This window comes from Phallusia mammillata, chromosome 3, assembly GCF_965637545.1.
Source record: "Phallusia mammillata chromosome 3, kaPhaMamm4.hap1.1, whole genome shotgun sequence".
Lineage (NCBI taxonomy): Eukaryota > Metazoa > Chordata > Ascidiacea > Phlebobranchia > Ascidiidae > Phallusia > Phallusia mammillata.
This window is the reverse complement of record NC_137254.1, coordinates 7,064,875-7,091,053: the sequence shown is the minus strand read 5'-3', so window position 1 is coordinate 7,091,053 and position 26,179 is coordinate 7,064,875. Positions and strand designations below refer to the sequence as shown.

Genomic DNA, 26,179 nt, shown 5'->3' with positions numbered 1-26,179 from the left:
GTTTTAGGTAATTCAATATCTACAGAAGTACATCAAATCAAGCATTATGTTTCTTAAGGTTTTGAGTTTCAGTCAGCGAAAAACTGCCTAAAATACTGCGACCGCTAAGTGGTGCTAAGGCGTACACGCTGAAGAGAAAGGATTAACATTTTCTGTGGAGGGCAGGAACTTGGCCGAATGGCCTGGCGCGCCTGACCCACATACAGACATAAAAAACCTGATCGGGATTCGTCCCCGGGTAGTTCCTGGGTTCGAACCCCGTGAAAAAAAAAAAAAAAACATTTTCTGTGGAACCTGTTTTTTTCACAGATCATAAATTATCAATCTTAATAAAAACTAAAAATTTTATGTAGATATTCTGGATCAACTGTGATTTCAAACCGAAAAGAAGATTAGTATTAAGAGAACAAAAGAGCTAAAGACACAATGTGAATGTGAACTGCTTGATGTCGCTCATGTTATTTGTGTTATAACTTAGATTAATTTTGAAAACAAACAATAGATAAAAGGGTTCAAGTTTAGACCTAAGTGAAAATATAAGCAGGCTAGACGTGGACAGACTTTTAAATCGACCACATTTATGTCCTAATAGTAGCCTGCTTTGGTAAGCCTTTCGGGCCTAATGTAGGCCTTAATTAAACTGAATATTAGGCCGAGTTTCGGAATTTTGCTTTCAAGTTGGTACTTAATTTCCTGACCGATTACCACTGTGAGAAAAAGAATTCAAGTTTCACACCATAATTTTTGTTAAATTAGGAAGATAGTTGAATTAAAATCCATATTAATGTTTTCTAATTGCCCGAAAACTCCAAACCTAAATAACAGACACAAAATGAATTAAGCTTGACTATATTGCATTAAAATTACAGACACGATGAAATACTTCGACAAAGTAAGTTTCTGAACACAAAGCAATTAATTAAAGCATTCATTGTCGAAAAATATTTACAAATTTTTTCAAGCATCAAATTTTAAATTGCAAACAAATGCAGCAAAGTTATTTTCTTTAAGAATTCATACACACGTATTAAGCATTTTTGACAAAGGGACACAATACGATTTTTAAAATACATGACAATTCATCTACAGACGAATTTGTTTCGCCTTTGGATCTTGGGCCAATTTTACCCATATAAAGTACCCAGCTCCGATAATTACAGCAGCCAGAAGAACAAACATCACAAGTGTCAAGATGTTGTCAGCTGCTTCATTTATTTCATCATTGTCTTGTTTGGTGTCTGTAAAAAATATGTTTAACGCAGATATCAAGGTATTGTGAGGGCATATTGAACATGAGCACCGCTCTTTGCAACCAAACTTAGACAAATTATAAATCACAGTACGCTAGTCCAGCAAGGAAAGGAATTTCAAGTCGGTTAAGAGATCTCCATACTACAAGTGGAAAGTTAAAGAGAGGTAACCACAAAGAAGCAAAAATGTAACTTATGAAGGGTTTTGACGGCGTGCATTATAAAGGGTATATGAAGAGTTTTATGAACTTATGAATTGTTTTAACGCCAAACATCTCCTTGCAATAGAGATCCATATATAGAGTTTGAAGCTAACTACCACAAAGCGATGGATTTTGAGCCATCCAATACCAATCTACTCTTCAAATAGCCGAAGTGATTATGGAGAAGTTACAAGAGCAGAAAGTTCACTTAGAGATTTTTTACGGCGCATAAAGTGGAGCTATATTTCGTATCCCAAGGGTGTCGTAAAACGCTTTCCTACATAGAATTACGAAACGAGCTAAAAAGCATTTTATATATTGCGTTACCTTGCACAAGCAAATACTTGGGAGTTTGTATGATGTGAACTGGCCCTGCAGAAAGTCTTTGGTTGCGTCCATTGTTGTCAACAGATCGCCGTCCTACACCTCCACATGTCTGTAAAAACGTTAATATTTTATGTTTTCGAGTAATTATTGTTGTTGGTTTGTGAAATTTATACCAAGTATGTTATTTTGGGTCCTAAAGTATTTGCCTAAAAAGGAAATATTTGTTTTTACTACATCAAAACGTTGAAAACTTGGTAAGCTCAATTAGTGATGCACCAAACCTTCCTCAAAAGTCCTTCCTCGAAAAATAGGAAAATGGCATATACGCCTGGAATGTTTCAGCCAACCGAAACCTCGGTGCATCATTTAGGTCCAATATTTTGTTTTTAGCGAAATATGCTGAAATTAACTCACCTGTCCAGGGCATTGTCCAGTTGAGTTTTGACAGATGGTCACGTCGCATTGGATGTAGATAAATTGTTCTGCATTGGTAAAGTTTGTCCACACAAAGCTCTTTAGCTTGAAAGTTGCAAAGTTGGATTTGTAATTTCGCATTAATATCTTCGCGTCGGCAGCCTCGTCTCCACTGGGTGGCGCAACGCACCTGACATTTGTGACACACAGTTACGTATAGGAAACAAAAGATAAGAAATAAAGAATTTGAACGGTAACCCAGTATATTAGAAATTATATATGTAGCCCACCCGCTTTGGACAACCGGGTAGTTCGGCAAACCACTGGAGTTTTCAACGCGTGTCGCCCAACATTCTTCAAGCTGTGCAGAAAAATTGTAATTACAATCTATACGTAGAAATATTTAAAAGCTACAAAGCAACCCTATTCTGCGAAAATGGAAAATTGGACTAAAATTTTAGCGAGTTCAAATCGAAATTACGAAGCCTGTTTTATAAACATTAGGTGAGGCACAACTTTGACATGTCAAAACATGTTCTGGAAGCACTAATCGATACTTCTTTGTTCCACAAGAATCTTTTTGTATTCAACGCACCTGAACAATATAGTCATGGTTGCTAACAGAAACGTCATTCAGTCTCACTTCGGCAAAAATGCAGTTAGGCACAATGACTTCTCCGGGCAAGCTTTCGTTGAAATGTTCGTTGGTAAAGAGATTTAGAGCGACGTCAAAGTTTCCTGTATTCTGAGCAGAAATTTCAGCGGATCTACAAATAATTTACATGTTTAGAAATCGGTACATTCGCCGTCTAGGTATCTTGATCTTTATTTTCAACGGATGTGTAACAAGTTTCAACATTTAAAAAGTAAATGGACATATTTCTAAGCATTTTGTCATTTCATATTGATGTCTTTGCCGTTTATTTGTTCCGAGTTTTTTTTACTAGCGCTAAAAATCAAACTAAATTTCCTCCACCAATGTACTTTAAAGACACTGTGCGTGTGTGGCATGTTTATTCGCATTAAATGACATTTGGCATGTTGATATTTCGCATGTTGTGTGCTTTGTGGTATGTGACATATGTGGCGTGGGCTCCCGCATCGAATGACATGTGTCATATTTATATTTCGGATGCTGTTTGCTTTGTGCTCCAGTTTCTCACCCGGCGTGTGGTTGGACGTTTGATGACGAGAGAAGTATTTCCGATTCAAACAAACAAGTCACATTGAGCTTGTTTTGAACGTCGCGTTGAATCACAGCAGAGGTTGGAGCTAGGTATCTCCAGATCAAGAAAGACACCGACACCATGCCGTTCCCATTCTGTAAAATAGACAAATTTGGAAGCAGTTACCGTTTATCACAATCAAAAATTTACAACAGCCACTCGCAACTTTAAAGAATACAGACATTAACGTTTTAAAGACTGCGGACGATGCACACTTTCAATTCACATTTACTTTGATTCTGCTTTCGTTATATTTTGAAACAACTAATACTTTGCTTGTCACCTTGTAGAAGGCTTCGCATTGGCCAATGTCAAACACGAACACCGGGTCAGACCCCGTGACCTTGCAGCTGTTATTGAGTTGAGAAAGGGAAGTTTCCCGGTTCAATACTATGTAAAGTGTGTCACCAAGTTCATAATCTAATGTCATCTGTTCATCAGCCGTGACTCTTTGCAAATCAATGAAATTCAACATGACCACAATTGCTTTTTAGGGAATACATTAGTAAAACCTACATTAGAATCACAAGACTAAAAATAAAAGTGAAACAACAACTAAGCTTAAGGTATTAATTTAATGTGGTGTAGCCACGGTGTAGCTGCATTGCTTTTAACGCTCATCCATTAATTGTGCCCTGCCCTGTTTTGCGCTCTATGACGTTTTAACGCTGCGCAGCTGTTTCCGGCTTGTTCATTGTTTTAGTGCAACTGTGTCGCTGTGCATTCTCCAACCGATAGTTACGAAATATAACGTCACACTTTACGCAGTGGCATGTAGTTTTAAGAGAAACATTTTCATCTATTTTACGCTATAAAACAGGATTTTCTTGCCGTGCATGAGCGCCCTAGTAACGTTATTTGAGCCGGGAAAGTGTAAATTAGCATTCTTGACACAATGTTTACCGTTTGTAAAGAATCTTCAATATTTTTACATTTGAAAAATATAACACTTATATCTTTTGTTGGGATCAAAAGACACAACAAACTCACGTGATCGTCAAATCTTTTTCTCTGCATTCCACTGCTTGAGGCATTACTAAAAAAGTAACACAATAACAGTTATTCACTTTCTAACTTTTAAAAAAAATGTCATGTTTAGACAGAGTAAAGCAAGGCAATCCGTCTAGTTTTTTGAATTTAGGCGGAAAGTGGGGGAGCTAAACGAGCGTTTGAGCAAACTTTGTTCCGCCGAATTATTATCGTTTTGACCCTTTATTCTCCCTATTTTTTAGTATTAATAACAGTCCTCAAGTGGTTGAAATAGAAATGGTTCTGTAGTACTGTTAAGGAATGAATTAACTTTCTTTTCACATTTATTTATTTAAAATTAATCCTAATCTGTTTGGTAGAAAGATGCCGCTTATTTATTTTGTAAACCACAAAATGCTTAGGGAATATCAATTGCAAAACTGCAAAATTTTCATATGCATCAATTGTTTTAATTAACCTCGTTAAACAGTTTGAAGCAGATTTGCAAGTCGGGCCGGACTTTTCAGGTGGGGTTCGGGATTGTTTATTGGCACAATGATTTCAAAAGAAACACACTCAGCTTACAAATCAGTAATTATTGTAAACATTTCCTCTTATTAAAATCAAATGAACAATTTTTACATACCTTCGTCTAGGACCACTGTTGCATTAAACCCCATTCTATTATTGTTTGTGTCACTGAGAAACATAGCAGTGAGATTTGTTGCGTTAACTCGGTGTTGAAATCCTTGAAACGACCCATTAACTATCTCCACACGATTATTGTCGATTTTGAACTGTTTAAGAATTAGAAAGCTTAGTTGTCGAGGTGACGGTTTTCTTGCCCAATTGGGCTGCATTTCGTTTCCAAGTTGCGATTTATTTTTTTAATAACAGCTATTTCGATGCAGTGTTTTGTTTGTTCTAGACCAGAGGTCACCAAACTACGGCCCGCGGGCCGGATCCGGCCCTCGGGGTCATTTCATCCGGCCCGCGACCACATTTTTTGATTTGACAAATCGTATCGATAACTTGTAACGTTTGAAAATTTATCTACTTCGTACGAAAGTCAGCCTTTCGCGACACATACAATTTTTGTTAGATAATTTCTTAGGATTACAACGCCAAGAATTGATCCAAAGCCGGTTTGTTACGTCACAGACAAAACTATCAGTGTTAATTGTGCGCAACCAATTGCCTTCTTTTGTTACTTGTGACGTAATATACAAGCATTGCTCGAAATATGTGACTAACTGAACAATTTAACAGTCGCATCACCAGATTTTAAACGGTATTGTAGAAAGATGAAAGACCATATCTTGGTGCCCTTACAAAAATCGCCTCACGGGCTAAGTTCGGAAAGACGGCGCTAGGGCATGTAATATATGCGGCCCGCGCGAATCAGTAGCAAACTTATCCGGCCCACAGTGAAAAAAGTTTGGCGACCCCTGTTCTAGACAAACATTTGATTTGATTTGTTTTACACAAAAACATTTCAATAAATCTTGTGTCGAAAACAATGCTTTTTTAATTTAATGCAAATGGTAAAAGAACCGCTCTCATTATTTGAACTGAAACGTAATGATTGACTTACGAATAACAAATCATAGGTTAATTGAAGGTAGAAGGCTGAGAATTGAAACAACAAGGACTTCCTGGTATCGAAGTGGAAATTCCATGTGCACACTTGATTAGTTGGGTAGTCGCTCGGAAAGTTTGGAGACATGAAATTAAACACTGGCCCAGTTGTTTCTCCTCCACATAAGTTTGCTAAAATGTAACAGTATAAACGTTCATCCCCTTTTTTCCTAGTTCGGACAAAATTGGCTAGATTTGGACCTGACTTTTTACTTGTTACCATTTGTGTCTTAACTTTATGTTGGCAAATCTACAAATTTACATACCCTGAAGAATTAGAAAATTCAACGTTTCTGTTGTATAGTTTGATACACAATGGACGAAGACATTCGGGCCGGTAAGGACCACAGGAAAAGAGGGACCTCCTCCCTGCAAAATCCCGGCCAAATTGCCTGAGGTGTCTGCTCCCTCGTAAACCTGGACAATAAGAAAATGTATTGGTGTTTCAAATTGGATTTATACATGAGGCTCGGGGTCTCGCAACTAAGTGATCAAGAGTAGAGTGTAATAAAACGTTGATTGAAAGCAAACATGTTGCAGCTATATGAAGGCACTCAAACCTAGCTTTGTATATTGAAAATTAGTCTCTCATCAACCTCAGTAAGTGAGAAACTTCAAACAGAATTTGTTTAGACAATTGAAGACCTTTGAAGGGAAATTTACCTCACAGAAGTTATCTGCTGCCAACTCCGCTGCTCGTATATAGGCGACCATTTTGACGGAACCAAGAGTGGAAGTGAGTTGAACCATAAAACTGTCACATGCTGACGTTCCAATGAAGGCCGAAATCTGGCTGCTTGAACTCGTTACATTGCACTGAGCATCCGAAACTAAAATGTATTTGCAATGTCAGAAAAAGCATGAATTATGCAGCAAACAAGCATTTCATCAAACTCGTATATGTGAATTAAGCATACGCGTTTATCGATGCATTAGTAGCTACATAGAGTTTGACTGGTTTAGTATGGACATTCGCCAAAGGTTCAGAAAATTTGCCTAATCAACCGAATCAAACGTGACGCCACTCTGCGAATATGATGTAACTACGTGAGTTTTGCTGAAAGGTACGGTATTTATTCGATTGTAAGACGCACTAACTGGAGGGTAAATCCCTTCCAATACCACAATTCAGAGCAATTAAACTGAAGTTTTTACAAAATGTCAAACCAAAACTGTTTTGCAATACTATTTTGTTAAGATTCTGTTAGCGAAAAGTTCACTTAGATTATTATGCTCATGGACAAATATGGTAATTATAACAGCACAAGTTTTAAACCAACAAGTATCATTACAATGCACAGCTAGTTTATAGACTTTCTGCAACTTAATTGAAAGAAATCAACTTACCTCCGTCTAATAAACTCAGACTGAAAACAAAAAGAGCAATTTGAACAGGTCGGCTTGCCATTTTTAACGGTCTTAAAACTTTTTATTAAGACAGAAACTGTAACTGTAAAATTTATTAACTATGTTATTGAGAGAATCCATATAAAAATATTAATTTGTACGAATGGTTCGGGGCGCCTAATCCACCAACAGGCATAAAACACCTTCATTGGGATTAGTTTTCGGGAAGGTCCTAGGTTAGATCTCGGTAAAACATGGAAATTTGAAGTGCATCCGCAAAAACACCATACTGACATAAAAATTACGTCCATATGTATTTATACCCCCACTATCACTGACTCAGTTAGTTCATTTTCAATATATTTTTTGTTGTCAGCTTATTAGCCGACTTTTAGCCAGTGTTGTTCAGCTAAATTTGACCAAACCACAAAACTATGTCTACATCTTCTCAGCAATACCAGCTTTATAAAGCTACCTCTTTGCTAAAACCTTTCGTATGTGTCAAGCGGATTTCCTCGTCTACGTTTTAACATACAGTGTCCTACTTACAGCCGTAAACCGCAAGCCCCGTAACACACCATGACATTATTGTTAAACATGCAATCTATGAGATATATTAGTCCGAAAGCATCCAATGACATTCCGTCTGATCTCAGAAATACCAGTTGAACTTGCTCAAAACCTACAGCGTCTTGTATTTGCCGACGTCTACGCCTTGCTCGGTGCACGTTTTTGGTTTTGTTTGTATTTTTCACCAACTAGTACCTGCTCGGATAGAGCTGTCTTTATGTATGCTGTATGTCCACTAAATCAACTACATGCCACTGTCAAACATTCAAACAAATATGTTTGTTGTGTTTTTGTTTTCTGAAAATGCTTTTATTACATGTTTTGGACCAACACAACAAATCTTAATGTAATAACTTAGTTTTGTGCTTGTACTGATTTTTGTCCTGGGTACGACGTTAAACTGCATCCGTCGTTTCACTGAGAGGCAGTACCTTACTCCAGCAAGGGCCCGGTGGCTCCGGATATGCCCCTACTGGCAGTTATGGTCTCCAGTGGAGTGAAGGGTTGCTCATGACTCTCAGCCTAGCCAGCATATGAGATAGGAGAAGGAAAACTCTGATTTCAAACCAGATCTGAGCAGATCTAGAGGACCAACACCGGCAAAAGCTCCGGCGGAAGGAACTGGGGCTCCCACCGCCGTACAATGTCCCTCTTATACAATCATGACAGTACAACAAAATGGATTTCGGATGAACGGCGTAAATGGGTCCGTAGCGTACGCGCGCGGGTCCTCGCCCGGTAGGAGGCAGGTGAAAACGTGGGCCACCTCCGATCGTCATATAGCTACTGCGTTAAGCTTAAAGAAAATGTCAATCCGACTAGCAACATGGAACGTCAGAACCCTACATCAGCAAGGGAAAATCCAGAATACGATACAGGAAATGCGTAGAGTCAATATCAATATCGTGGGAGTCAGTGAAATGAGATGGACGCAATCAGGAAAGACGAAAATCGGTGACACCACCATCGTGTACTCGGGCCCGGAGAAAGATCATGTTCGAGGCGTCGGTTTGCTGCTGGACTCACAGGCAGCCTATAGCTTGATGGGCTACTGGACCATCTCAGATCGAGTGATCATGGTAAAACTGTGTGGCAAACCTTTCAACATCGCAATAGTGCAGGTTTACGCCCCGACGAGCAGCAGTAGTGAGGAAGAACTGGAGGATTTCTACGACGATCTAGACAAGGCGCTAAAACAGTGCAAGTCACAAGATGTCATTTTGGTGATGGGGGACATCAACGCCAAAGTAGGAAAAGGAAGACATCGGGATATCGTCGGATCTCATGGACTGGGAAGGAGAAACGAACGAGGCGATGCATGGGTGCAGTGGTGCGAACAAAACAATCAGATAATTACCAATACTTGGTTCGAACACAGCCCGAGGCGGTTGTGGACGTGGAGAAGTCCAGATGACAATACTAAGAATCAGATTGATTTCATCACGATCAACCGAAGATTTCGAAACTCAATCCTGAATGTAAAAGGCTACCCGGGAGCTGATTGCAATACTGACCATGTACTACTAGTAGCTACTATGAGGCTAAAACTAAAGAAGATCATCAAAGCGAAGCAGCCTCCAAAGCTCGATCTGAAGATGTTATGGAAGGACGACACAGTAAGAAACCAATATCAGACGACGGTACGGAGTAGTTTAGTGAATAACAACGGAGAAGCCACCCAAAACAGCCTTAACAATGAGTTTAATGTACTGGCGCATGCAATGACGAAAGCCGCAGAGAAAGTCGTACCAACGGTCACCCGTGTCGCAAATCATGATTGGATGATACCGGAAATCCTTGAACTGATGAACGAACGCCGGCAGCTCAAAAGGAGGATCACCGGAGTAATCCGCAACAAGTGTCAAGAAGAAAATGAAAAATTTTACGGTCAGCGATGTAGAGAAATTGAGCTTCTGGAATGTAATAACCCACAACGGATGCATGAAAAAGTACGGCAAGTAATATGGCGGCAGAAAAGTGGAACCTCCAGCTGTATTGAGGCGAAAAACGGTACCATCATTATGGAGAAAGACGAGATCCTGAAGAGATGGCAGGAGTACATAGGAGAACTGTTTGCGGATGATAGAAGACCACGGCCTAATATTAAGAAGACGGGCGGATGTCGGATACTTAAAGATGAAGTTGAACAAGCCATAAAGAATCTATCGAGAGGCAAAGCAACTGGCCCGGACGGGATCGCAATGGAAATGATTGAAGCTCTTGCTGATTTTGGTATCGAAACGATAACAAAGCTAGCAAATCGAATTTACGACGAAGGTCATTTTCCAGCGGAGATGTGCAAATCCGTTTTCATCACCTTACAAAAGAAACCGGGTGCCACAAAATGTGAAGAACATAGAACCATCAGCCTCATGAGTCACCTCACGAAGCTTGTCCTTCGGATCCTACTTAACCGCATCCGAGGCAGAACGACTGGAGAAGTCAGCGAAGAGCAGTACGGGTTCACTCCCGATAAGGGTACGCGGAATGCCATCTTCATTTTGAGGATGATAACGGAGCGAGCAATTGAAATGCAGCGTGATATATGTGCCTGTTTCATCGATTATGTAAAAGCGTTTGATAAGGTCAGACACGAACCGTTGATCGAAATGCTGGAGACACTGGACATCGATGGGAAGGACATCGAATTGATCAAGAATCTGTACTGGGACCAGCAGGCAGCAGTAAGGATAGATGGTGCGCTGAGTGAGTATGTGAACATCGCACGCGGAGTGAGGCAAGGGTGTATCATGTCACCAGACCTGTTCTCCCTTTACACGGAAATGATAATGCGCCACATCAAAGAGCTGAAGGGCTTTATCATTGGCGGGGTAAATGTTAATAACCTGAGATACGCCAAAGACACTGTACTCATCGCCGACACAGAAGAGAAGCTACAGAACATGATAAACAAGACCGTTGAGGAAAGCGAAATGAAAGGGCTTACAATCAATAAGAGAAAATCTTTCGTGATGGTTTTCTCCAAGAAGGTCGTCACGCCGACGTGCAACATCAAAGTGAAAGGAGAGGTGCTGGAACAGGTCAGCCAGTTCCAGTACTTGGGCAGCATGTTAACATCGACAGGAAAGTGTGACATAGATATCCGCAGGCGCATTGGAATTGCAAAAACTGCCTACAAAAACATGAAAAGCGTTCTGATCTCTCGCTCGATCAGCATTGCAACAAGACTTCGACTCTTGAAATGCTACGTGTGGTCAGATCTCGTATATGGCTGTGAGTGTTGGACCATCAGCCAAACGACGCAGAATCGCCTGGAGGCAGCGGAAATGTGGTTTCTGCGAAGAATGATGCGCATATCCTGGACGATGAAGGTGCGAAATGACGCGGTGCTGCAGCGGGCTGGAACAACAAGACAGTTGATGTGGACCATCGTCATGAGACAGGTTCGATTTCTCGGTCACGTGCTTCGTAAGAAGCAATTGGAACATCTGGTGCTCACCGGAAAGGTGGAGGGGCGAAGAGATCGTGGTCGACAGCGTATGACTTATCTTGGATGGCTATCACGTGTCACAGGCAAATTGCCGCTGGACATCATCCGGAAGTGTATGGAAAGACAGGAACATTTGATTGTCGCCGACGTCAGACTCTGACAGGGCACCTCTATTGTATTGTACTGATTAAAATTGCGTAGACTAGAATCTGGAACGGGTCAAATTGCTGACGTGTGTTATTTTTATTATTGCAGGAGATGTATAAGATATGTTGCCATGAGTCGGAGTGAGGTGGGCTTACGACAACCTAGTAAAAAGTCATCATTTACTAATCTGTTCGTGTTCTTTTAGTTCTTTTTTGTCTTTTTTTGTTGATGATTGTTCTTAATGCGTTTTGTACATGCCATTATTATCATTTAAAGTGGTTAACATTTTTGTCCTAATTAACTATTTGACTTATAGCACTACCGTTTGTTTGTTTCATCGTTTGTTGTTGTTGTACTTGCTTGTTACTAACAGATTCGTATGTACTAGCTTCATTATTGTACGTATCAGACACGTTGAATGTTACCGCAACCTGCAACATTATAAACAACCTGCAACATTATAAACCGTTAAGAGAAACTGCACGTCGGTTTGTTCATCTGTTTTGTGGCGTCAAAATTACTCACAATGTAATTGATAGTGTGTATAGCGGTCATTTCAACTGCCAGGCAAAAATTTCAGTTTCAAAATAATGTTTTCGCCAAACACTGAACAATAAGAATGGCAGCAACATGCAATGCGTTGAGCTACGCAGCAGGCATCTGACGTCAACATCGGCGCCTATGCTGCCTTCCTGTTCTGTCAGTACGTCACACACAAGCAGAGTCGGAGAAAGCGCACTGCAACGTAGGCAACGCAAGGTTTGAAATCAAAGTCTGTTTAACCAATGCAAAGTTCGAAATGAGGACTTCAAACGAAATTAAAGCAGCATTAAACAACAATTTACTTCAAATCGGTTAACACTACCATTCATTAAACTTTTGCGTTTTGCTAAAAAACAATCCGTTTAGAATTTGTGACTGCTCAGTTTAGTTTGCAAACGCTGGCCGGCATATAATCTATACTTTTGTAATTGGGTTAATGCTCTGCTTAAGATTGCTCGGCTTGGCATGGCAACGAAATTAGTCAACCACGTGCTCGTGAAAAAACAATCCTGCCAAGCAGGATCAGGTCCGTTGCTTTGTTATACCATGTGCTTTTCTGTTGTTGTTTCTGATTACCATTGATTTTTTAGATTGTTTATTATCTCCATTCTCCTCTTACTCTTTTTGTTCGTGTAAATTGTAAGCTTAGTTGTTTATTTCTCCAAAATTTATCGCTCGCTATCTTTTTGCCCTCTGCTACGCCTTTTTAAATTTCTGTTTACTTTGCTTTTCCAGATTGTTTATTTGCTTTTTAGTTTCCGTCCAAATTTTTTTTTCCACGTTTACTTTAATTACTTCGTTTTTGGACATTTGTCGCCCGCCATCTTTTTGCCCCTGTCACCTTCTTGTGTAAGGGGTGGCTGACAGCATGACCACGTGGTCTTTCGCTGCCCCGCACGCATAACCTTTGTGTACTATCTATTTTCGTCGATTTAAGTGCAAATAAACTAAACTAAACTAAAAAAAAAAAAAAAAAACTAATGCTAGTTTTGTTCAGTAAATGCAATAAACGATTTAACTCGATCGTCCAAAATCTTCTTACAGTTTCAAAATTCCACTTTGCTGCTGCTAAAACGCTTTATAAGCTATACACGGGTGTTCTCATATGCATTGGAACATACACTGTTCATGTAATCAGTTTCCAATCACCTGAAACAATTGATTTGATTCAAAACGGAAATATGCTGCTTGAGCGCATACAACAATACCATACCATGGTATCAATGTACATTAAACGCGTAGTGAACATATCTGCTTTACTGGATTTATGATTGTTATTAATTGCATTTGTACCATAACGATTTGGATGTTTTCGGCTACAGTGGATCATAATTGAACAAACAAACAACAACGTATTGAACTTAACTAACCATTTTTAACTAAACAAGACAAGAAGCACATTATTATGTTACCGGGCTTGGTAACTAGAAACGTGCAATTTCATTATTTCCAGTAATTTTAATTTCTGCTTAGTTACATCAGACAATAATGTAGATGAGCAGTTGAGTAGATTTCGGATGTTGTTTGAGTAAGAAAAGTGTTGTGTTTCTGAATGGCTTTATGGTATGTCGCAAGCTTACCATATTCCTTTATGCCTTTCTCTGGCCAAAACGTATTAAAACGGCGATACATCAACCCAAAGTAGGCCAACGTCGAAGAAATTCACAAACGACAGTTGTCTGTAAAAAGCTCCGTGAGATAAAGTGGTTTGGACTTTTTTTTTAAGAAATAGCGAAACATAAAAAGAACAATTTAGTCAGACAATTACCGCACTTTTTTTAAAGATAGTTGGTAAATCCTGTGGTTAGTTGTTGAGACGTTTTAAAGAAACGTTTTGAATGACAGTATATGTTGGGGTAGAGCTACTGGTAAGAATGATTGGTGAGTGAGCACCATAAACGCCTATGCTCCGTTGCGACACCTACCAAACCGGGCGCAAGCCAAATTTCAGTGTTAGTAGTTCTACCGTATGTTGGCAGCTGAGAAAATGCATTCAGAATCAAACGCTGCAGTCTGTTGCTAATATAATACTAGGATTGTTACAGTAGTTGTTTATGTAGGGCCCTTTCTTGGTTGGTCAATGAATACATGGAAATGTTTGTTGCATTCATTTTGGTTTGTAAAACTCTGTGAAAACTTCCGTTTTAATACAACTTTTTCAGTTTCCCTTACCCGAAAAGTATTATAGCAATTGAATAAGCTCTTCATTTTCACAACAATCGCTCGGCAGTAACGTAGAGTGATAGAAATCGAAACTGTTCTTACGCAAGGCTTAGCGTGTAGATACTGACTGAAACAACGGCTGGATTGTTCTAGTTCTCAAGAACAGTGTGTGAAATCCCAAAATTAATGCATTAGAAATAGGAACATAGAAAACCTGTTGCGGGAAGATTATTTCCTTTACGTCGCTAATCAAAATATCTTGGCAACTTTGGTTTGACGATGCACCCTTGTTAAATCAATAGCGTAAAATAGCTAAACCCATTAAGTATATAAAGTTTGCAAAAGCACTGGAGGCAAAAAAAAAACTAAAACAATTTTGTAAGAATACAATTCAAACCCTATTAGCAGCGTTTGCTTGAAAGCAAAACATTAAAATAGCGGAAACGAAAGATTTCAAACCATCAGTTTGCCACACAGTTCCTTTTTAAGTTGTCACCATATCGTATACGTTCATCAAAAAAGTGTTGCAACAGAAAATGTGAGAGACCAGTAGAAATTGAAAACACAGTTGTTTTGTTTCAGTGGCAAATAGGGCAACAAATTTATCGGATTTAGAGAAATAAAAAGGAAACATGAAGAAAGCACTTTGCCTGATGTTAATGATTTCCCTTGTTTTGTCAATGTTTGCAGGGCAATGGCATTGGGCGACAAAGTAAGTTAATCATCATCTTGTTAACATTTAACTTGTTTAAAAATGCACTGGCACATATCTTCGTATTTTGTTTGTTATGTGATGTAGTTCATGATATTAGAGTTTCATGACATAACATATGCTATCATTTGTTGTGTATATAGCTACATTGTACAGCAAAATATATCTCTTTTCCCGAACGAATGCGCTAAATTTTAATTTTGACAACTTTAACTTATTTATATCAAACTTATCAACATCGCTGCCCGTTTGAATTTTTGTTTTAACGTTTTTTTACAGACAGATGAAGCTCATTTTCCTCCAGCAGATAACAAAATGTCAACTTGTAAAAAGTTCAGGTAAAATTAGTTTTTTTTAATTCGTTTTGTGTTATTTGATAACCACTGCTTTCGCTCGACACACAATGATTAAGTCGCCTACTTGACCTAATGCAGTTGTCTTTAGCGTTGAGGTTTTTTGTTTTTTCGACTAAACACGAAACTACATAAGGGTTTCAACCAATAACGTTCGGATCCATGGTTACTTGTTTCATAAGAATGTCAAACACTGCGACACAAGGTGACAGTATAGTTGAAGTTCAAACAGGGACTATGCTTTTTTATACTTACAAGTCTTAAAATGTGTTCGATACTTAATCAGATTTTTTAATGCAGGTGCGAAGAATCAGACACAACAAGTAGATCTGGCAAAAACATATGGAAGGGAAGAAGGTAATAAGATGTAATGCATTGGTGTTGTGAATCTCCTGTCAATATTGTTGCTGTTGTTTCAGATAAAGAGTTTCAAGCAATTGTACATAAAAAAAACCTTTACTGACAGTGCATATAATGCAAAACTGTGTGAATTAAGCTTGTCGCTACATTTTCTTGTGAAACAGATCAAGCGAAAAAAGGCAAAAAGTTCAGAAAGCCGTTGCAAGTGAAACCTCACTATTTGCATCATCAATCTTATGTAATCAATAACAGCTGCGACTTGTTGCAAAACATGCCTGAAAAAACTGCTGAAACAAAGTGATTTTCGAAACATTTCTCAGCAGTTCTTCAACGTTTCCTGTATGTTTGTTAATCAGACAAATGCCGAAAAACTGTTAGCAAATAATGCAGCAATAAAACAATTGTGTTTATCTGTGAAAAAAAGGTTATTTAAAAGACAATCTTCAAACGATTAATATAAGCAGTGGAGGCAATTATGAACAGTTTTTTTCTCAGTTTTATTTGTGTTTTGGCATGTTGTTGATAAATACATTTCATTGCACACAAACATTAAATTGCCTTGTTTTACAGTCTCATCAATTGCATGGTGATAGTTTTCTGTTTCATAAAATTATAATTACTTGTTGCCACAAATGCTGGCATTTGCTCAAACTGTTCAGGAAATTTGCCCTCAAATTTCACAGAAATGATAATTTGAACATTTTTATTGGTCACATTTTATTTACATATTCAAGTGTCTGTGAAAAATCACATATCGATAAGTCACGTGGAATATTCTGCCTGCCATACAACCTAACATGTGAACGGTGTCCTGGCAGAACTACCTCAGTGGTTTTTACTGGCACGAAATTTGTTGTTGCATCTGTTATTAATATAACAGGCATAACATAACAATATAATGTTTGTAGCGATATGCGATTGAAGAAAATCAAATGTAACGATAGATGATTAGAATACGTTGGATGGTTTGTGTATACCACAAACCACAAACAATAATAATGCATACAATATTATCCATATGAAACAAAATCAAACTTCAGAAGTCATTAAAAATGTACAAATTGAGAGATTAATAATAAAATAGGAAATAATCGTAAGTCTCGATTTTATTCGTGCAAATTTAACGAATTAATAAAGTGATACAACTTCAGACAGTGCATCGACTCAAATCAAATTTATCGATAAAATATCATAATTGTAGAATCTAAATCTTTCAGAGTATGAGCATAATCAATAGGAGTCGTTTCTTTCAACATGGTTCCAGGCAATCCGTTCCAATCTACATTTATCAGAAACAATTTGCAAAATGTTTAGGATTCCAATACTGTCAAATCCAAGAAATAGATAGTTTACTTATAAAATCATTGCAGTCATCCAAGTAGGGAAAATCTGGATTCTTCATTCCTCCAATGCAAACAAATTCGCTTCGCCAATCGTTCACTCTACACACGTTGCAAGATAGATTACATCCCACCCCCGACCATATTTTTTTCACTTAAGCCTATTGATAACTAGGTGACATTCAGAAATTAATTTACTCCATCCAATGGGTTACTGAAACGACGATAAGATAAATTTTGCCGGTAATGATCAAAAGGAAATTTGTTAAATCACAGACAAAATTGAAAATATTAATTGTGCATGAAAAAAAAAATCAAATTAGAATTTAGAAAGATCATCTTTTAGTGGCTTATAATAATCGCCTCGTGGGTTAGGTTTGGAAAGGTACGTCAGAATTTGTAAACTATTCAATCCTCACGAACCATTATTAAACTTATCCGCCCGCTGTGAAAAATGTTTGGTTACACCTGTACTAGACGAAAGGGTAAATGCACGACTACGAGTGTAACACTACAACTACTGTTATATACAATTGTTTTACTTACTTAACAGCAGGACACATTGCGTAGACGCTTCCAGTTCTTCCATAAGCACGAAACTGAACAAAACCTGTCGGTAGAGGTTTTACACTTGTTGGCAGCATCGAGTTAACCACTGAATCGTTTCCGATGGACAATTGAACTGGTACTGAAAGTACGCCATCATCATAAAAACAATCCGGGCCTGAAACAAGAAACGTGTAAAAGTGTTGCAAGGCATGAAGTGGCTTTAATGAAATGGAATATTTTGCTGGGAAAAATTCCACATATCTTACAGTCAAATAAAAACATTTACTCACAAAAGTTGTCAGTTTCCAAAATAATTTCCAATATTTTGTAGCAACTGCGTTGATCTATAACTATTTCAAGGAAAGTCAAACGATGTGTAAAACAACAATCCCTTATTACACAACATTCAACAGCAAACAATAGGCTACCTTGAAATCATCGTGTAACCAAAAACTATATTGGATACAGCTTGAGGAATTCTCCATCCAAAATTATATGATGTTGAATACGTATCGTTGTTCAATTCTATGGCTGGAATTGCAGAAATCTGCGTGGTAAAGAGATGTTTTATTATTTTACTTTTAGTACTTCGTTGTTTTTAGAAATAACAGTTGAAACATTAAACGGTTTATTAATTTGTGTTGTTTTCTACTTTGTACGGTGAAGTTAATTCAAAGTTTTTAATCATTGTTAAACTCGTTTTAAAAAATGGGATTTTTAAACTCGATTGCAAAAATTGATGTACACCGCAAACACATAAACTTATGAATCTTAAACTTATGAAAAGAAAATATATGTTACTTGAAAATAGTGTATATAATATCAAAAAAGGCTGAGGTTTTTGAACTACGAGTCGCGTTCCTTTTGTGTGTCTTTTGACATTTTTCTGGGTGTCGCAAAGGCTTTTGATCAATAAAATAACAAAATATTTAATTAAGAAGTAAAAAAGTCATGCTCACAGACTTGGAATTTATAAAGTGTACTGTTTCGGTATCGCGATTCTGGCATATTATTATAGGATAACGTAAAATTAAACAATTTTGTTAAAACTTGTTTAAGGTCATATCATGAACTTTAAATTCTAAAAAAAATTATTATGCACATGATTACGCGTTAATATGAGATTATGCAGAAGACAACGAAATTGCCACTGCCTGGTACAGACGGAATGCTTAGAATATAATGACAAACATTAAACTTGGATGATGCAGGATTGCTTATCAAGTGCGTTGAAAGAAAACTCATATATATATCTTTTTATCAAAAAGAATTTTTTTTATCTAAAACAATATGAAAATGTTTGGGAGGGGGTCGCGAGTGGCATTCGGTTGCTAAAAATAAAAAAAGTTAAACGGCACCATTCTAAGGTAATCACCCAACGTACCGCAGTATTAATGACATAGAACAAAACATCACATAAGCTGGCATATGACGAACCATTTCTACATTGTGCTTCGTAATGTAAAAAGAAATTGTCGAGAGTGTGATTTCCACTATAAAGAACTTTCGAATCATTGTTTGGACGATAACCATGAGCCTTAAAATGGAAGAATTCAAAAAAGAGATTCACGGGAAGGTTTGTCATCGACTTATATATTTACCCGTATGTAGAAGTATTGGAAACAATGGTCAAAGTTCCCCACAGAGAATAAGGCAAAGAATGGATGCATCTTCCGACTTGATCGCATCATATTGCCAAGATCACATCTTAATTGTTTAAAAGTAAAGCAAAACTAAAGGATCAACAAGGAATCACCATATTCTTACAAACCTATAATTCAATCCGTAATGTAAATAGACACCTCTACAATTAGGTCTATATCTGTACGGAGAACAACCCCACCTTGTACTGGTGTAAATCTGTATCAACAATTTTATTATAATAGCACAAATAAATGACTTTTCTATAACTTACCTCCATTCCATGCCTGCCACCAAACAATTTTCTGTCATTTAACCTACTATTACTGGAACCATCGTAGTCGTAAAAGTAGTAATCAGTAATTAGGTTTGTGATTTCGGTGGATTTTGCTTCGAGTCGATCCAACGTCGAATTTACATCGGGATAAAAAGCTTAAAGTGCAAACAAACAGAACAGATATATTATTGATTGGTTTTCTGCAAAAGAATTAAACACAAAACGTTACACCTCTGTATCTACCTAATTGGTACAGGTGACATTAAATGCTTAAATATGCTTTGCGTATATAAAAACAGAAGTTCTGCCTTCGGCGGATGTATTATGTTTTTGTTCGTATATTTTTCCAATAAAGAGCAAAAAAAGCTTTACTATTTGCTGCTTGTAGTGGATAATGCTGATTGAAGATTGTATGCAAATTTCCTCCATATATTGGCATAAATCCATTTACGTAAGATTCATTTTGATAAATACTATTGCGCGCCGGTTCATTTCTTCGCTCAAACTTTTTATCACTAAGACCAATCTACACAAAGGTTAAAATTGCAGGAATTAGTTTTAGTGAAAATAATCTCGGCCCGTTTAAACAAAGGTGACTTCAAAAGAAAGTTCAATTTGTGACTCATATCACGCTACCGTAGTTTTACGACAAAATCTATAACATGTAAACTTTGAAAATTACCAAGTGCTGAAAGAGTGAATCGAATAAGCTTAGTTATCTGACAAATACAATCACTGCAAGCTTCTTTTAAAGTTTAAATAGTTCAAGTTGAAGCTCATTTTTACCACTACAATTTGCTGCCAATGTTTGCATAAAGATATACATTTATTTTGCTCACTTGTTAAAACAACTGAAAACAATTATATGGTTTAGCAAATAAAAACGTCACTTTAAGTCAAAATTACACTTCACACTTTTTCTCTGCAATCGTTTGTATCCTTGCAAGCTTATTTCCTGTAGAAATTCCGCAGAGGTCGACAACCTTGGCACGCGTCTCACTTAAGAAACGTGTGCTGATTATTCATGGCACGCCTAGTAAAAAAAGTTCATGCGCGTTGTATTTAAATTTAATTTAAAATATTTTACTGCTTATGGTCAGTTTATACCATCCAACAGTTTCATACTAAATTTTGTAAAAAAATGAGTGATCATTTCGTGTTTACTTGTTACCTGTATAGAATATTATATCATTAACTTCTCCTCTCGCGATCTTCCAACCCATTTCCGTTAAGGACAATTGCGCCGTATGTGGCCAGGTTTGCCACACCCATAACACGTAATATTGCGGTTGTACGGAACTCTTCGGGGAGGTGGAACTTCAGAGAGACATTGTAGCTTTTACACAATCTCCTTCATTGTCTCCTGCGTCTGGGTGTGCACCGCTTCAAGTTTTTACAACCAATCGCCTATGGAAGGTTTGTTTTCCTGATTTACTCCGTGTACTGCATGGACCCTCTACCCATTTCACTTTGAAGCAAAGTTCAGAACCACGACGATATTTGTTGGCAGCCCCTACCATTTCCTCTGGCGTCAGATTTTGGCACACATTGAAAATGTAAAAAGCAAGATTTCTGTACTGTAGACCACTTAAGAAAGCAATGTATGCAGCACGGTCACGTATTTGCATGACACTTCCCGCAGTACTCTCATCATAGGCAAGACGAGCAATCTCTCCCAATTCACCCAAGTAAATTTCAATCGATTTTCCCACTTTTTGTTTTCTCTCCATATACCTGCACATGGTAGTGCTGCTCTCGATTTCGGGTGCAAGTCTTGTATTCGGGCGATTTCAAAAGTCCTCAAAATCTTGTTTTTGTTCTGTAGTAAGGTTCATTTTCTTTATGACCAAACCAATCTCGGGCACACCAAAAGATGTTAAAGACAGCGAACGCTGTTGCATGGGGATTTTAAGAAGGTCAGCAAAATTCTCAAAACTCATTAACCACGCTGCAAAATCATGTTTCCCATCAAATTGTACCGGTGTGTTTATACATTCCGAAGATATTTTCGCTGAACATGACTCAGCTGGTTCAGGTTCTCGTTTCAAGTTTTTGCTTCATTTACCATCTCGTCACGACGTTCTGGGGTGTCAAGGGGAGTTCTATCCGAAATTGAAGTAGATGCAAGTGATTTTCCTCGAACTAAATCGATTTTTCTTTACTTTTATGCATCAAGGTACCACCACTACAACGTTCCGCTGCCACCACTGCAACGTTCCACCGTTTTTGTAGGTTACCAAATCAGTCTTATTTAAATAGAATCCAACGATTAAAAACGATAATTACGAATACAAAACACACACAACAATCTAACCACACCACGAGACAAACGGGCGACAACCTCCCGTAATCTCGATTCCAAAACTTTAACACATCATAATCGTTACAATATATATGTAAAAATTTAGGCTGTGGAATTACTATGTAATGAAAATGTAATAAAACGTCATTGGTGCTTTACATTTTCCTGCCCGCAACCGATAATAGGACGGTGTTGCGTCAAACCTACATGGTTGATTACAACAAACCTTCATCGGTTTCCTACCTGTCTGTACAAAGACATTATGTAATTGGCCCTCAGGCCAGGTCAAATAGCTGACCATGCTGTGCGTGGACGAGAAATCTCTTTCGGTGACCGTACTTTCCCAAATTCTGCTAGAAACGTTGTATTCCAAAGGACTTATATTCATCTTGAACTGATACTGGTCATTCTGGCGATACCCCAGTACGAAGCTGACACGTGCTGCATACCAGGCAGATAACGGTGCTTGTGATTCAACTTTCGACGAGTTCACCACTGAGCCTACGCAACTCAATTTGTAAATCGCGGGTCCCCAATTTCTGTTATGGGTTCGAATCCCACCACAGACGCCCGCCTACACTTTGCGAAAGTTTTTATTGATTTGCTTTTTTTTAGGTTTTGCATTTTTGGTTCAAGCTATCGTTAACATAAACTAATTGAACCAGCAAAGTATCTTTGGTTGGTAGACATGTGTTTAACTCGGTTATATTGTAGCTGCGGGTAGTTTTCATCATAATACAGTGCCAAAAAAGTAGCGGAAACAAACGGTTTGAGAAAACTCAAAGTTCGAGTAATTTTTCAGTAATGCTTCGATGTTTCCTGTTGCACATGAATCAAATACAATATGTGATACAGGACTCGTGGCAAAAACGCAGCTCTAAATATTATTACAAACGTCCAGGCCTAAACGCATGTGAAATATTATCTGCATTTACTTGAAAAACAGGAAGGAACATGATGAAATAATTTACCCACTGATGCTATTGTTTTCGTATTTTGTGCTAAAACAAGGAATGACATTCACGTAGTTAAAATTTCAAGAATTGCGCAAATTTCGACTTAGTTTGCCAATTTCGACCTTGTGTAAAGCGTTTAACGTGAAAACAAAACAAAATTAACAAATTTTCACTTACTAAACAAATAGGTGTGAAAGTTGGCCACAATTTTTTGGACTTGTTTAGCATGCATGTAGGGTTTATTTTTTTCGAAAATGCCCTATGACTTTAAATGCATTTGGTTTCGCGTACAACCTGGCAGTAACTTTACAAGTGTTATGCATTTAATTTAAACTACGTTATAATTGGAATTTCAAAATTAAAAACAATCATAAAGGTAGGAATAACAAACTGTTTAATCCATTTGAAACGAGAAATTTTCTAATCGGTATCGGTTTAACTAACTTATTTAAGTTTGATAAAATCATTTGTCGTTTTTTTTATATGTAAGAAAAGCCTTACTTGGTGGAATCACACAAGCCTTGTTATTTTCTAGTAAAAATATCTTACTGGAAACTGTGTCTGGAGAGATAAACTTTCTTATCGGATATTAGGTGTTCGCAAATTAACAACGACATTGCGTGAAATCAAATTAACAACAAATGCAGAATATGGATAGAAGTTCCAACACAAACCAATGACAGGGAGTACTCATCTCCTCCTGCACGTTTTCCCGGATTCATTAGAGTAAGTTACACAAGCTTTCCGTATCTTATCTTTAACGTCTAAGTTAAAAAGTTAGTGGTTTTCTTAACCTCGTTTTTTAGCACTCAAGTCAAACACGAAATTGTGCTTCAATGACATCATGCAATTTTTACCACGTTCTATAAGCACATATGTGATTTCGCTTTAATGTTGTTTCATTTCCATGTTTGTGACACGTTTATTAATACACAAAAAAGGCGATGATGTAGCAAACAGGCCTTTGGCCCAAAATTACATCTTTGGGATTTGGGACTGCTAATTTCCACAGCGGGAAACTAACGACCGCAACCTTGTTGTTTTCTTATAAAAAGGCTGATAAATTTGTACCATGCAAAAAAATCTTGCTTGTTTAAATCCCAACTCATAATTTCAAGAATTAAAACATAGGTGTTGTGCATTTTTTCCAATCTTCATGATCACCTTTGTACACTTATTTATTTATTTTTTAATCACAGAAAACACATGGTCGAAGTGAGCTTACGAATAAAGTAAAAACAGTAATCAGGGATCAATTGTTATGTAATAAAGACGTCTCTCTTGCTCAAACAATATGGGTTGGTGTAATTATCTTGACGTTGATGTTATGTGTTTGATTATACGGGGTTGTTGTGTAAGTTGGTGGGTATTTGAACGTTAAAAATGCGAAACAAAAGAACGTTGAAATGCGAAATATCGCGATGCAACATGCGTATTTTGGCACATTCTAAGAGCAGAAGTAATAATTACTTTTTAAGCATTTCGTTCATGGATGACGTTACAAAAATGACGTCACCAGTTTGTTTTAATGACGTTGTTGTTCGGAGTTGTTAAATACGATTGGTGGATTGTTGTGTGATTTTATGTCTTTGCGATCTTCAGCTGTTTGAAATTAAAATGAATTTACCTAAAAATTGGTTTACTTGAAACAATAACATGCAGTACAGCCTAATGCAATAATGTGCGAAAAGATTAATTTGGGTAAAATGAAATCAACCTGATTTGTTCGTAGGATGGACTCATATTTTAGCTGCTAGAAAAAAAATTCGTATCTATCTTTGTTTTGTTTTTTTCTTTACTGCAACTTTGTTTTAAACAAATGTACCTACTTATGTTGACAACTGTACTTTGTTTTTCAAACTTCAGTGACAAATCGTTTCTGTGAATGAAATGCGTTGAGTTTTAATCACGTCGACAATATACACATGTAGACATACTAAGTCTTTTCGAATACATTAGGAAAACAAGTTATATCCTACATCGCACATTTGTTTTATTGTAACTAATTCGAGCATTTTGTTCTTGAACAAAAGATGCCGCTTACCTCATTTTACGTTTTTGCAACGTCAGAATGGCAACCACTATACCGATTATGACAACGACGCTCCCACAAGTTACTGAGGACCATATTACCTGTAGAAATTTATACCAGTCGGTATCAAGTAAGTCCTGGGATATAATACTTTTCATCAAGAAAATATTTTTCACAAAACAAAACTTGCTGCATTTCATTAAACAATGCCAAGGGTTACATTAAAGTGAATTTCTTGACAAAAATACAAAGATTAAGGTAATTTATATACCTCGTAATGTGCTGGTTGGTACGGTAGTGCTGCTTTCTGTGAATGGTTGAACGGTTCCGGTTGGTGTGGTATTGGTTGCTGTAGAAGTCGGTGCGGTCGTGCTTTTCGATGCATTTGCGCTGGTCAGTGTAGTCGGTACGGTCGTGCTTTTCGATGCAGGCGCGTTGGTCGGTGCGGTCGGTGTGGTCGTGCTTTTCGATGCGGTCGCGCCGGTCAGTGTAGTCGGTGCGGTCGTGCTGGTCGGTGTAGTCGGTGCTCTCGTGCTTTTATATGCGTTCGCGCTGGTCAGTGTAGTCGGGGCGATCGTGCTTTTCGATGCGGTCGTGCTTTTCGATGCGGTCGTGCTTGTCAGTGTAGTCGGTACGGTCGTGCTTTTCGATGCGATCGCGCTGGTCAGTGTAGTCGCTGCGGTCGTGCTGGTCAGTGTTGTTGTGAACACCGCTCCAGAAATAGATTGAATATCCGCGCACATCAATAAAATCAAGAATAATTTACGAATCATTTTGTTTGTTGTTTAATCTGCGACACAAAACATTCGTGAATGGTAATCACAGGGCAACAAAAAAATATTTTTTTACTGGTTTCAGTAATGTTTTAACTGATTTTGACTAATTCTAGTGCCCTGATTTCAAAATGCAATCGGTTTATCTGTATCACGTCTAGTTTTCATGATATGGTACATCCACATTTGAAAAAAATCCTTATGTAGTGAAACTGACTTTGAGTATTTTATTTGAAATTACCGCTTTTGCAAGAACAAAATTTCGAATTTAAATTTAAATGTAACAGGTGGACACTCATAACAAACAAAATTCAACACAAAAAAACAAAAATGGTTTCAAATTTGTAAGTTTTTAGGTATATCGGATATAGGCCTACGCATGTACTTCTGTAACTTTCGGAAATGACTAGCAGTAATATCGTCCCGCTTAATTGACCAACAGTAATTAACCAGGATCACATTATTCCACCTTTCCTGATACGTTTCATTTCACTGATATCCTGTTGGAACCTTTCAGCTTAATTCTCATAATTTTATCCCCTACGTTTTAAGGGAAGTGCAGCTATACACTCATTTTCGTTCCAAATTTTTTAGACCGCTTAATAACTTAGTGATGTAATCGTTCTGGTAATTTCA

The 26,179-nt window shown here is 37.6% G+C and overlaps 1 protein-coding gene and 3 long non-coding RNA genes across 4 annotated transcripts in view; 1 reads left to right on the top strand and 3 right to left on the bottom strand.

The window, feature by feature from the left end:
• Positions 1 to 25,216, bottom strand: part of LOC145218530 (uncharacterized) — an 80,502-nt gene extending 55,286 nt beyond the window's left edge. Inside the window, exon 1 of the long non-coding RNA XR_013857638.1 lies at positions 25,042 to 25,216. This is a non-coding gene — a long non-coding RNA (uncharacterized LOC145218530). The remainder of the gene's footprint in view (positions 1 to 25,041) is intronic.
• On the bottom strand, positions 1,007 to 5,180 carry LOC145218533 (uromodulin-like). Its single transcript, XM_080085954.1, has 8 exons — positions 5,036 to 5,180; positions 4,411 to 4,456; positions 3,358 to 3,869; positions 2,790 to 2,961; positions 2,485 to 2,555; positions 2,195 to 2,384; positions 1,781 to 1,889; positions 1,007 to 1,238 (listed from the first exon to the last, which is right to left on the bottom strand). The coding sequence occupies exons 3-8, from the start codon at positions 3,501 to 3,503 to the stop codon at positions 1,084 to 1,086; spliced, it is 843 nt and encodes a 280-aa protein (XP_079942080.1). The 5' UTR covers positions 3,504 to 3,869; positions 4,411 to 4,456; positions 5,036 to 5,180; the 3' UTR covers positions 1,007 to 1,083.
• On the top strand, positions 15,246 to 16,103 carry LOC145218532 (uncharacterized). The gene is made up of 3 exons (XR_013857640.1): positions 15,246 to 15,298; positions 15,614 to 15,670; positions 15,838 to 16,103. It is a non-coding gene; the product is annotated as an uncharacterized LOC145218532 (long non-coding RNA).
• LOC145218535 (uncharacterized) lies at positions 23,899 to 24,855 on the bottom strand. The gene is made up of 3 exons (XR_013857641.1): positions 24,783 to 24,855; positions 24,568 to 24,617; positions 23,899 to 24,340 (listed from the first exon to the last, which is right to left on the bottom strand). It is a non-coding gene; the product is annotated as an uncharacterized LOC145218535 (long non-coding RNA).
• Positions 25,217 to 26,179: the final 963 nt, after the last annotated feature.

Coding starts and splice junctions, on each gene's coding strand:
- LOC145218533 (XM_080085954.1), bottom strand. CDS start 3,503: ATGGTGTCGGTGTCTTTCTTGATCTGGAGATACCTAGCTCCAACCTCT. Junction 2,385..2,484: donor TACCCGGTTGTCCAAAGCGG/GTGGGCTACATA, acceptor CACAAATGTCAG/GTGCGTTGCGCCACCCAGTG. Junction 1,890..2,194: donor CTGGACAATGCCCTGGACAG/GTGAGTTAATTT, acceptor ACGTTTTTACAG/ACATGTGGAGGTGTAGGACG.